General features: G+C 44.1%; 1 protein-coding gene and 1 pseudogene across 1 annotated transcript; one reads left to right on the top strand and one right to left on the bottom strand.

Moving 5' to 3' along the window:
* Positions 1-5,634: 5,634 nt before the first annotated feature.
* On the top strand, positions 5,635-10,854 carry LOC130844488 (olfactory receptor 4F4-like). Its single transcript, XM_057720713.1, has 3 exons — positions 5,635-5,667; positions 8,202-9,148; positions 10,665-10,854. Exons 1-3 carry the CDS (start codon positions 5,635-5,637, stop codon positions 10,852-10,854), a joined length of 1,170 nt encoding a protein of 389 aa, XP_057576696.1.
* Positions 10,855-11,573: 719 nt separating this feature from the next.
* Positions 11,574-12,315, bottom strand: LOC130844487 (proline-rich protein 18-like; annotated as a pseudogene).
* Positions 12,316-13,470: the final 1,155 nt, after the last annotated feature.

Below are 13,470 nucleotides of genomic sequence, written 5' to 3'. Positions count from 1 at the left end.
GGCTTTGACTTGCATTTCTCTGATGATGAGTGATGTTGAGCATCTTTTCATGTGTTTGTTGGCCATCTGTATGTCTTCTTTGGAGAAATGTCTATTTAGGTCTTCTGCCCATTTGTGGATTGGGTTATTTGCTTTTTTGGTATTAAGCTTCATGAGCTGCTTGTATATTTTGGAGGTTAATCCTTTGTCCGTTGTTTCATAGGCAATTATTTTTTCCCATTCTGAGGGTTGCCTTTTAGTCTTGTTTATGGTTTCTTCCGCTGTGCAAAAGCTTTTAAGTTTCATGAGGTCCCATTTGATTATTCTTGATTTTATTTCCATAATTCTAGGAGGTGGGTCAAAAAGGATCTTGCTTTGATGGATGTCATAGAGTGTTCTGCCTATGTTTTCCTCTAGGAGTTTGATAGTGTCTGGCCTTACATGTAGGTCTTTCATCCATTTTGAGTTTATTTTTGTGTCTGGTGTTAGGAAGTGTTCTAATTTCATTCTTTTCCATGTTGCTGTCCAATTTTCCCAGCACTACTTATTGAAGAGGCTGTCTTTTTTCCATTGTATACTCGTGCCTCCTTTGTCAAAGATAAGGTGCCCCTATGTGTTTGGGCTTACTTCTGAGTTCTCTATTCTATTCCATTGATCTTCCTTTCTATTTTTGTGCCAGTACCATACTATCTTGATCACTATGGCCTTGTAGTATAGTTTGAAGTCAGGAAGCCTGATTCCACCAACTCCATTTTCCCTTCTCAAGATGGCTTTGGCTATTCGGGGTCTTTTGTGTTTCCATACAAATCGTAAGATTTCTTGCTCTAGTTCTGTGAAAAATGCCATTTGTAATTTGATCGGGATTGCATTGAATCTGTAAATTGCTTTGGGTAGTACAGTCATTTTCACGATGTTGATTCTTCCAATCCAGGAACATGGTATGTCCCTCCATCTGTTTGTGTCGTCTTTGATTTCTTTCATCAATGTCTTAAAGTTTTCTGCATACAGATCTTTTGCCTCCTTAGGCAGGTTTATTCCTAGGTATTTTATTCTTTTTGTTGCAATGGTAAATGGGAGAGTTTCCTTAATTTCTCTTTCTGCTCTTCCGTTGTTAGTGTATAGGAATGCAAGAGATTTCTGTGCATTAATTTTGTATCCTGCTACTTTACTAAACTCATCAATGAGTGCTAGCAGTTTTCTGGTAGAGTCTTTAGGGTTTTCTATATATAATATCATGTCATCTGCAAAGAGTGACAATTTGACTTCTTCTTTTCCAATTTGGATTCCTTTTATTTCTTTTTCTTCTCTGATTGCTGTGGCTAAAACTTCCAAAACTATGCTGAATAATAGTGGTGAGAGTGGACACCCTTGTCTTGTTCCTGTTCTTAGAGGGAATTCTTTCAGTTTTTCCCCATTTAGAACGATGTTGGCTTTTGGTTTCTTGTATATGGCTTTTATTATGTTGAGGTAATTTCCTTCTATGCCCATTTTCTGGAGAGCTTTTATCATAAATGGATGTTGAAGTTTGTCAAAAGCTTTTTCTGCATCTATTGAGATGATCATATGGTTTTTATCCTTCAGTTTGTTGATATGATGTATCACGTTGATTGATTTGTGTATATTGAAGAATCCTTGCATCCCAGGGATAAACCCCACTTGATCATGGTGTATGATTCTTTTAATGTGCTGTTGGATTCTGTTAGCTAGTATTTTGTTGAGGATTTTTGCATCTATATTCATCAGTGATATTGGCCTGTAACTTTCTTTTTTTGTGACATCTTTGCCTGGTTTTGGTATCAGGGTGATGGTGGCCTCGTAGAATGAGTTTGGGAGTGTTCCGCCTTCTGTGATATTTTGGAAGAGTTTGAGAAGGATAGGTGTTAGCTCTTCTCTAAATGTTTGATAGAATTCGCCTGTGAACCCATCTGGTCCTGGGCTTTTGTGTGTTGGGAGATTTTTATTCACTGCCTCAATTTCCGTACTTGTGATTGGTCTGTTCATGGTTTCTATTTCTTCCTGGTTCAGTCTTGGAAGATTGTATTTTTCTAAGAATTTATCCATTTCTTCCAGGTTATCCAATTTATTGGCATACACTTGCTTGTAGTAGTCTCTCATGATGTTTTGTATTTCTGAGGTGTCCATTGTGACCTCTCCTTTTTCATTTCTAATTCTGTTGATTTGCATCTTCTCCCTTTTTTTCTTGATGAGTCTGGCTAATGGTTTATCAATTTTGTTAATCTTCTCAAAGAACCAGCTTTTAGTTTTATTAATTTTTGCTATTGCTTCCCTCCTTTCTTTTTCATTTATTTCTGCTCTGATCTTTACGATTTCTTTCCTTCTGCTCACTTTAGGGTTTCTTTGTTCTTCTTTCTCTAGTTGTTTTAGGTGTAAGGTTAGGTTGTTTATTTGATAACTTTCTTGTTTCTTAAGGTAGGACTGTATTGCTATAAACTTCCCTCTTAGAACTGCTTTTGCTGCATCCCATAGGTTTTGGGTTGTTGTGTTTTCATTGTCATTTGTTTCTAGATAATTTTTGATTTCCTCTTTGATTTCTTTAGTGATTTCTTGGTTGTTTAATAGTGAATTGTTTAGCCTCCATGTGTTTGTAGTTTTTGCAGTTTTTTTCCTGTAATTGATGTCTAGTCTCATGGTGTTGTGGTCTGAGAAGATGCTTGATATGATTTCAATTTTCTTGAATTTGCCGAGGTTTGATTTGTGACCCAAGATGTGATCTATCCTGGAAAATGTTCCGTGTGCACTTGAGAAGAAAGTGTATTCTGTCCTTTTTGGATGGAATGCCCTATAAATATCAATGAAGTCGAGATGGTCTAATGTGTCATTTAAAGCTTGTGTGTCTTTATTTTCTGTTTGGATGATCTGTCCATTGATGTAAGTGGGGTGTTCGAGTCTCCCACTATTATTGTGTTCCTGTTGATGTCCCCTTTTATAGCCATTAGCATTTGCCTTATGTATTGAGGTGCTCCTATGTTGGCGGCATAGATATTTACCATTGTGATATGTTCTTCTTGAATGGATCCCTTGATCATTATGTAGTGTCCTTCCTTGTCTCTTTTAATAGTCTTTACTTTCAAGTCTAATTTGTCTGATATGAGTACTGCTACTCCAGCTTTCTTTTGACTTCCATTTGCATGGAATATCTTTTTCCATCCCTTTACTTTCAGTCTATATGTATCCCTTGGTCTGAAGTGGGTTTCTTGTAGACAGCATATAGAAGGGTCTTGTATTTGTCTCCATTCAGCCAGTCTGTGTCTTTTGGTTGGAGCATTTAATCCATTGACATTTAAGGTGATTATTGACATGTGTGTTCCAATTACCATTTTCTTAATTGTTTTGGGTTTGTATTTGTAGGTGTTTTCCTTTTCTTGTGTGTCCTACTTAGAGAAGTTCCTTTAGCACTTGTTGTAAGGCTGGTTTGGTGGTGCTGAATTCTCTTAACTTTTGCTTGTCTGGAAAGCTTTTGATTTCTCCCTCAAATCTGAATGAGATTCTTGCTGGGTAGAGTATTCTTGGCTGTAGGTTTCTCTCCTTCAGGACTTTCAGTATATCCTGCCATTCCCTTCTGGCCTGCAGGGTTTCTGTAGAAAGGTCAGCTGTTATCCTTATGGGTTTTCCCTTATATGTTATTTGTTGCTTTTCTCTTGCTGCTTTTAATATTTTTTCTTTGTGTTTAATTGTGGTTAGCTTGATTAATATGTGCCTTGGTGTATCTTTCCTTGGGTTTATTCTGTATGGGACTCTCTGTGCTTCTTGGACTTGGTTAATTATTTCCTTTCCCATGTTGGGGAAGTTTTCCACTATAACCTCTTCAAATATTTTCTCAGACCCTTTCTTTTTTTCTTCTTCTTCTGGGATGCCTATAATTCAAATGTTGGTATGCTTCATGTTATCACCGAGGTCTCTGAGACTGTCTTCTATTCTTTTTATTCTTATTTCTTTTTCCTGCTCCTTGGCATTTATTTCCCCCACTTGATCTTCCAACTCACTTATTCGTTCTTCTGCCTCAGTCATTCTGCTGGTTAGAGCATCTAGAGTATTTTTAATTTCAGTTATTTTGTTATCCATTGCTGTTTGTTTTTCTGAGTTCTTATGAACTGTTTCTTGTACTTTCTCTAATTTGTTATCGAGATTTTGTATCATTTTTACTATCATTACTCTGAATTCTTTTTCAGGCATTTTTCCTATTTCCTCCTCATTTATTTGGTCTTGTGGGTTTTTTTCCTGCTCCTTTGCCTGCATGGTGTTTCTTTGTTTCCTCATGGTTGTCCAAACTTTTGGGGTTGCTTGTCCTGGCAATAGAGGTGTTTATAGAAGATTGTCCAAGCCTCAGACTAATGTCCAACTTGGGTTTTTTTACATTATTCTGTGACCAGCAGAGCTTCCTTTATTGTTCATTTGTAAGCGTAGGTGTGTGGGGAGGGAGAAGGTACAATAGTGGCTCCTTCCCCTGGGAGTGAGTGAGCAGTGGCGCACTGTTGTTTCAGTCGGGCTTGGAGGTGCCTGTTGCAGAGGGACACCGGTGGCTCAGGTGTAAACAGAAAGTCTCAGAGTTGGGCCTCTGTTGGGTTTTTTTTTTTTTTCTTCTTCTCGGCAGCCTGCCTGCTGGGGGCGTTCCAAGGGGTTTTAATCCAGCCCCGCCCGAGTGCCTGAGGGTGCTTGTTATCCCAGAGCGCCTTAGGTGGCCCACAGGGTGTCTCTCCACTGCCTGTTGCAGAGGCACTGAAAAAGAGAGAGAGACTATGCCCAGGTCTCTTCCCCCCCACCCGTGAGCCTGCAGCCTCCAGCCGCCATCATGGCCGGGCATCTCTCAGGGACGGGCACACCTCTCCACGGACCTCTTCCCTCCTGTCCTCTTGGTCTGTCACCTTACTGGCAACAATTTTTCTCACCCTGAACCAGCTCTCTGGTTCCCACGCTCCCGCTCCCGGACCCTCTGTTCAGCTGTGGATCGACATCTCGGTCTGGGAACGCTAAGCTGCGGTGCGGACCCTCTGTGTTTCTCACTCCCTCCCGTCTGCCACAGCTCCACCGCTTCACCCTCTTTGAGCCATCGTAGATGCTTCCCTACAGGTTATGTCGGGATCCTTGTGGTCCTTTCTGGTGTCCGAGGCCGTCTGCTGGTGTTCAGCTGGTTCTCTGTGGGAATTATTGCATCCTTCGGTGCATTCCCAATGCATCTGTGGAGAGAGATGCATTCCACGTCCCTCTACTTCGCCGCCATCTTTTTTTGTCCGTAAGGTGTTTTTCTTTAGAGAGGGGTAAAAAATGTTTAAGGCAAACATAGAACAGTCTAATGGTTGACTTTCTAAGCTTAATCTAGTGTGCATGGAGGACGATTTCCTGGTTCAATTGTTCTGGCCCTTCGTGGTTGCTACAACCAGTGTGTAAGATTCTGGAGAACTTCTTCAATAAGCCTAACCTAATGTTTAACTTAGAAGCAATACAATTCTTCTAAAATTTCTTAACTCACTTTCGAATGGTCAGAGATGAGCTTTGAAAGTGTCCCCTGTAACTGTAACTGAGGATTCCATAGTATCCCTCTCTACTCAGTAGCTTTAGGAAATCAGATGTCTTAACTAAGTGACAAAGAAATTCTTTTTGCTGAAGACTAGCATATCTGAATTCTTACTTGCTACCATGGTAGAAAACCTTTTTGCTGCGAATGAGAATGTTTGTTAAACCATTATCCTTGTTATAAAATCTATAGTGGCATAACTATTGAGTTTGTCCTTCTCTCTCAGTAAAACGAAATGGTTTCACATCACTAAATATCCAAGGTCAATTCTAAATCATATTCCTTGGTTCTAAAGAAACTTCCCAATCCACCAGTCATGTCAGAAATGATCTCACAATAGGAATCCCATCCTCTGTATTGTCAATGATTAGTGTGATTATATTTATTGCTGTGCTGAGCAGAAGGGTACTAAAATGAGTATTTATGACTTATTTTACTAGTAGACTTTTCTTTGTACTTGGAAATAAAGTTAGAATTGCTAAATATTTATAGGACTTTAAAAACAGTAATATGGAGTCTTAGTGGATAGGGCTAAGGGATGGATAATGAAGAGAAACATGCAATTTCCAAGGGCCATGGAATAACTGATTAAGTAGTGAAAAAAATACTACTACTACTCCCCCAAGAAATTTGCTGAGTAATACTCTATCCCTGCATGTCTCCCGATACCCGTCAATTTCCACTCCTCTCTTTTACATCGTACCTGCCTGTTAATTCCTACAGCTCATCTGACAAGTATTCTCCTGGCCGTCCTTCTCCTTCAGGCTACCATTCCACTTGCTACTTCACTGTCTGCAAAACTTCTGGGCAGAATACTTATTTTCTCTCCCCAACACACAAGTGAAATGGCTTTCTCAACTTATGCTCAACAATCACTCTTCAGGATCTTACCCAGGAGACAGCACCTTACAAAGTTACCTCAGCAATACCTCCACATGTTATTATCAGCATCCTTTACACCTTCCAAAGTTATTTCTGCTCCTAAAAGTGATCTATATATTACATGTTGCTATATTAATTCTTATTATAATTTTTATCAGAATTAAAGCTGTCACAGTGCTCACAATTACTCAGAATAAAAACACAGGCGTCATCATTTTCATATCCCACATTGTGTTGACACGTCCTATTACTATCTTTTACAATGGCTGTTATTAACTACTAACCATGTGTTAGAAATTTATTAAACAATTGCTCATAATTCTTCAATAGTTCTTCACTGTCTAAATTATAAAACACCAACCCCCATAGTAGGCATTCCAGAATCCTTTTTCAATTTCATTTCCTATTAAAGATTCCTTCACATTTTCTCTCAGCAAACATTTCCTCACTCTTTTATTTTATTTTAATATTTATTTATTTATTTGTTTGTTTGTTTTTTCCACACCTCGCAGCATGTGGGATCCCGACCAGGGATTTAAGCCCTGCACCCTGAAGTGGAAGCACAGAGTCCTAACCGCTTGACCGCTAGGGAACCCCCTCACTTTTCTTCATTTTCTTTCTTTTAACCTCTTTCCCTGATTTTTTAAACCTTATTTTTTGAGTTATTTTACTATTCTATTTTTCATCTTTAATTTTATTTTGGCTTAATTCTTTCTTCTAAACATTTTCGTGTTACCAAATATTAAGTATAAATTCTATCCTCTATAAGTTCTTATAACTCCTAGCTTCTCTTTTAGAATCCTCATAAATGTAAACTTCCTGTAAGGCTGAATCTCTACATTTGTCTTAGTTTTCATGCTGCTATCCAAACTTCTGAGAGATTATGAAAATTATTTTGGAATTGTGTCCCTCCCTCAGTCATCAGAGTATTAAATTAGTGGGGATTTAGAAAAATTTTGATCCAATGCACTCATTCAAAAGATAGGGAAACTAAAATCTTGCTATGATCATTATTTTCAGAATACAAGTAAACTTTTAAATGATTATTGGGGAGCCAGAGTTTTTCTATGAATCAGAAGGTGATAAATCTTACTGCTGATAATCATCTAAATCTATTGTGTAATTACCAAATAAAAAACTGTACAAAATACTTTAGATTTACTACATTTGCAATATAATAACCATAGATGGAATATAATTAGCATTCATGTTTACAAAAATGGCAAAATAAGTCTAAAAGAAGATAAATTCAAGGTCCACAGATACATACAAAACCCACGCGCTATAACTGAAATTGTGAGGATTTGTTTTAGTTTGATAGGGAGGTTTCCAATAACTGTACACAAAACTATTGTGGTGGACTACTAGGCCATTAAACATACCTTCTCAAAAATGCATGTCATAAAAAGCCTTTGTAAATGTGATGGTCATACAATTTTGTATGTATTTAAGAGCTAAGATACAGTCCACAGAATATGAATATGAACTGTTTCGGAGTTCAGGGAAAAAGGACAAAAATGCAGGGTGATGGTGTAGATTTAATCCAGCAGAGAGAGTAACATGAACAAAGGTGTTTTGTTAGGAATAAGCCTAACATAAGTGGAAACACTAAGGCTTGGATAACAGACTATAAAGCACATCCAGGGGAGGAGTGTGGGATAAAATTGTGAGTTTAGATCACGTGCATTTTGAAAGCCTTTATGTAAGAAACCACAGACTGTCATTACGAGCGTGAGCAGAATGGCCCACAATGAGGCTTTGAGTCTGAATATAATATTTCTGACTTTTTTTCACTCCCTTCTCCAAGGTAACTACAGAGGCTATTTCCTGGAATGAATCAATAAGTGAAACAAATCATTCCATAGTGACTGAGTTCTTTTTTCTGGGACTCTCTAATACTCAGGAACTCCAGATTTTCCTATTTGTGTTCTTTTTTGTATTCGATGTAGCAACTGTGTTTGGAAACCTTCTTATTGTCATCACTGTAGCTTCTGACTCCTACCTTCACACCCCCATGTGCTTCCTTCTGGCCAACCTCTCCTTCATTGATCTGTGTCTGTCTTCAGTCACAGCCCCCAAGGTGATTCCTGACTTTTTCAGGAAATGCAAGGTCATCTCATTCACAGCCTGCCTGGCTCAGGTATTTCTCCTTCACTTCTTTGGTGGGGGTGAGTTGGTGATACTTATGGCCACGGCCTTTGACAGATATGTGGCGATCTGTCAACCCCTTTGCTACACTACAATTATGTGTGACAGTGTGTGTGTGTTGGCATTGTGGCTGCTCCACTCAACCAGCCAGTTGGCCTTTGCCGTGAACTTACCTTTCTGTGGCCCCAATGAGGTAGACAGCTTTTATTGTGACCTTCCCAAGTTCATCAGACTTGCCTGCACAGATACCTATAGGCTGGATATCATGGTCATTGCTAACAGTGGAGTGCTCCTGGTGTGTTCTTTCGTTCTCCTAATTGTCTCACACACTGTCATCTTAGTGACCATCCAGCATCTCCCTTCACAGAGGTCATCCAAGGCTCTGTCTACTTTGACTGCTCATATCACAGTAGTTCTTTTGTTCTTTGTACCGTGTATCTTCATTTATGCCTGGCCATTCTCCATCAAGTCATTAGATAAATTCCTTGTTGTCTTTTGTTCTGTGGTCACTCCTCTCTTGAACCCAACTATATACACACTGAGGAACAAAGACATGAAAACTACGAGACGGCTGAGAAAATGGAATATGAATTCTAGGATAAAGTTGTAAATCTCAATAACAGTGAGATTAATCTGCGATAATGGCAGTATACAGTAAAGTTGGTAAATTACTTAGTAAATCTCATGAAAATTATACTTTCCATTTCATTTTTTTTTACAGGCATCAAACTTCTCTTTTATTTAAACATTAAGAAACTGCAGCACAGTGACTTAGAAAACATCCTCAAAACATCAGTTACAACATGAACAGACATTATGTGTCACGTGTAGACCCTTTCTCATTTTCTATCACGGATCTTCAACCAGAGCAACATAAACGTTCCACGCATCTGCTTTTAAAGTGAAAAACAAGGCACACAACTCTGCCCCACATGGCAAAGGAGAAAAAGTGCATGGTGTCTTACTGTGGCCAGTTAAGAGCAAGAAGGGGCTGGAAGCTCGGAGGAGTGGGGGAGGGTGAGGAGAGGGAAACGGACAAAGGACGAGACAGGGACCCAGAGACCACCCATGACCAGCAGCAGGACCGAGACACACACGGCAGATGCAAAAAGACACTCCGCAAACATCAATTCCTTTAGGAAAGTCTTTAAAATGCTGTTATTGTCATGATGGGCAGGACCCTGGGTCTCTTAATCACTGGTATTTGCACTAAGTGCAAATGAGACCAAGTTTGACCTTGCCCACCTTGAACTCACAGTTCACTCTCAACCTGCTGGTGGCATCCAGAAGGAGCTTTCATTCCTCCCCTAGGACCCAGCTCTGCAGACTCCACCAGGGGCGGCCGCAGCATGCACAGGACACGTGTCTTAATGTCACCTCCGCAGGATTGCTGAGTTTGCCCCTTTGGTATTATGCACTCATTTAAAATAAAAGACACTCTAGCTCTGTGCATTTAAGCAGGAGGCAAGCTATCCTGGGGGTGGGGGGTTTGGTTTTGCATCTCATCTGGTGGCTGATGTAGCTCGCACAAAATGAGATGCTTCGTGTCTATCTAGATTTGTGCCTGGCACGAGAGAGAGATTAGAGCAAATTTCTCCACAAGAAAAATACAAAATTTTTTTTTTTTAAATGTAAGGCTTCACTGTAAAATATAATCAAGACTTGACACATTAAATTCTAATGAGATAAACATTAAACTAGTTATTAACTTTTACAAAACTCAGAAATTGAGGTAATACATTACACTCTTCTATAACCAGCTTCATCTGATTATAACATCTTCCTCCTTCTCAACCTTCGAGTTAAACAGACTCAGATGCATGGAGGAAAGTTCTAGAAATCAGCCTCGAGTTAGTGGGGAAGAGGATGACTCCTAAAAGGCAGAGGAGTCTTACTCTTTACTCAATAAAAAGTTCCTTTTTCAAACCACCATATACAGTTGTACAAAGCCACCGTGTCACTGCTTTTCAACAGTGATTAAAAATACTGAAAGCACACAACTGCCCTGCACGCTTACCGTCTCCCTACACAAGTGGCTCTCGGGCCGGCACCCCTTGACTAGCGTCCGGGTCCAGCTCTCTGCACTGTGCCCTCTCCTTCTGGCTACCCTTCCTTTCTGCAGCACAAAAGACATCTGTGAGCCGCTCTTCAGATACAGAGGACGCATGTTCCAGAAGCTGAGACTTGCTCTGCTCACACCTTACCCAGACACTGAAAACAATGCCCGCAGCCACGCTGCAGAAAGTCTCCAGTGTGTGCGTGTGTGTGAGGTGCGAGTGGAGACAGCACTGTGGGTGGGAACACACATGTGACCCAGTGTGAGTGTGAGGATGTGTGAGCACGTGTGCACGCACAAGCATCAGTGTGAGGTGTACAAGTGTGCACGAGAGCACAAGTACGGGAGTGTGAGAGCGGAGTCGTGTGAGTGAAGGGACGCACATGTGAGTGTGTGTGTAAGTGTGTGCATGGGCTCGCAAGCCCCCATGAGTCGGTGTTGTGACCACAGAGCACCCAACACAGTGCCCACTCGCCAGGCGGACCTTGCTGGTGGTCACTTCCCGCCCCCATCCCGCTGGGAAGTTCGGTTCACTGGAGCCCCCAGACTTTCCAAGTCCCCGGGACGTCTTTCCTACTCAGGTGAAACAAGGTCGTACCTGCAGCACCACGTCCAGCTCTGCACCAGACGGCCACGCTCCCGGCACCCCAGCGCCTGGCTGTCACCCACTGCTCAGACCAGGGCACCCGGCACCCTGCACCCGCAGGGTGACACCCGCAGACAGGGCCCGGCTCCCGGCAGAGGGGCTCGGGACCTATGCGAACCTGAGGGGCGGGGGCTGAGAGGCATCACCACCCCCTCTCACCCCCGAAGACACCCGCGTGCGCGGAAGAGGCCAGCAGGTGCAGAAGGCAGAGCCGTGGGGGCAGGCCCGGGTGCGGGGCAGGGCGAGCACCAGGCGGGCCGCGTCCCGCGTGGGCCCCTCAGCTCTGGGCAGTGCGCGTGGGACAGTGAGGCGGGGTCTCCGGGGCGCGGTCACAGTGACCTCAGGTGTGGCAGCGCGTCCAGGGGCCCCGCCCGGTCGCGCGCGGCCGCCGCCGACTCCACGCTGCGCAGGCACTCAGTGCAGTGGCGAACCAGGCCCTCGTTGGCCACCGCGGTCTCCTCCTCGTACTCCACGTCGTCGTACTTGCGCCGCTCGTTGAGCAGCGACACCTTGAGCAGCGGGCGCCGGTCGGCGGGCCGCGGGCCGGGGTCGGGGCCCTGCAGGCCGTCGGGCAGGGGCGGGCGGCTGCCGAGGCCTGAGGCCCGGCCCAGGGGCCGGGGTCGAGCGGGCGCCGGGCGTCGCCTGGGGGCGCGGGGGCCGCCAGCCGGGGCCGCGCCTGCAGCTGCTTCTCCAGGTGGCGCCTCTGGATGACCAGGACGGCCTCGGGCGTGAGGCTCAGGGAGAAGCGCAGGGCGGCGTCGGGCCCGGCCCCGAGACCCCCGCGGTCCCCGCGGCGCCGTCTGCGGAGCCGGCCGGCCGGGGCGCGCTCAGGGCCGCGGGCGGGGCGCGTGGGGAGGCCGGGCCGGCGGCCGCTTCAGAGTGGCGGAGGGCCAGGAGCTGGACAGCAGCCCGAGGGGCCGCTTTGGGGGGGCCGCCTCTTCTCCGCGGCCACGGCGGCCAGGGCCCGGACGGGGCGCAGGCTGGGGCCGCCGCCTTGCGTGGGGCGCCGGGCTTGCCGGGCGGTGGGCGCGCGGCGGGGGCCCCCGGGGCGGGCGCTGGCGGGAAGGGCATGGTGCGGCCAGGCCAGCGGCTCGTCAGCGCGCTCGGTCCGGCCGCTGCATCTCCGGCTTCCTCAGGTCCCGACACCCGCACTCTGGGCTTCACGCCAAGGCACCCCTCCTTCCTCTTTGCTTCCTTCCTTCCTCCCTCTCTCCCTTCCTTCTGGGGCCGTGGGCTCTGCCCGGACTCGCGGCTCCGCGCCCGCCTTGGCAGGGCCAGCACCGGCTCCGGGTCCACGCCGAACCAGACCCGCCGGCGGGAGGAGGAGCCGCGTGCGGAGGCCCAGGATGCGGCCGGGAGAGGAGCCCAGGCGCCCGGCGAGTGTCACGACCCACTGGGCCGCCCCACCATTTCATATTCTTTATCAACTATCAAAGAACATTCACATACACAGACTCAATTTATTCTTTAACAACCTCCCAATTGTTATATTTTTAATACAAATGCAAAGTTAATATTTTACTTTGAAAATATGATCTCATTAATTCCCATAACAATGAAAGGCATAAATATGTTAATATTTGTACACTCCTGTGCCTTCCTGAATGGTCCTGAGGGTAGAGGAGGGAAGGATAGAAACTAGGTTGACTTAGGATTTTTCAAAAATTTCTATTTGGCTCATGTTCCCTAAAAACATCAAAAAGCAACTGCCACACACCTACCTCCAACACATGCTAAATGATGAGGATGCATATGTCAACTTTTAGGAGGTTTAAAAAAGAAACTCCTCCCATTATAACAGTTTCATGACTATCATTATAACAACCCTATAATCCATAACTGTATCACCAAGAACAACACGAAGCACGTGTCCGCCAACATAGTATTTGTCGTGTAGGCCTGTGTCATGTGTGGGATACAACAACAGCTCATACATAGTAAAAAGTATTTAGAGAAATTTAAGTCTCTCAACAACGTGTTGGCACACAGTTATCATTTGGATCCATCCATGTCAGTTTCTTTGTTGTTGCTGTTAAGTTTTTTATTGGAATATAATTGCTTTACACTCTTGTACCAGTTTTTGAGGTACACCAAAGTGAATCAGCTGTATTTATACATATATCCCCATATCCCCTCCCTCCCATGACTCCCTCCTGCCCTCCCTGTCTTGGCCCTCTAAAGCATCACCCATCATGGAGTTGATCTCCCTTTGTTATACAGCAACTT

The sequence above is a fragment of the Hippopotamus amphibius genome, chromosome 2 (assembly GCF_030028045.1).
Source record: "Hippopotamus amphibius kiboko isolate mHipAmp2 chromosome 2, mHipAmp2.hap2, whole genome shotgun sequence".
NCBI classification, from domain to species: domain Eukaryota; kingdom Metazoa; phylum Chordata; class Mammalia; order Artiodactyla; family Hippopotamidae; genus Hippopotamus; species Hippopotamus amphibius.
This window is presented reverse-complemented; position numbering and strand designations above follow the sequence as displayed.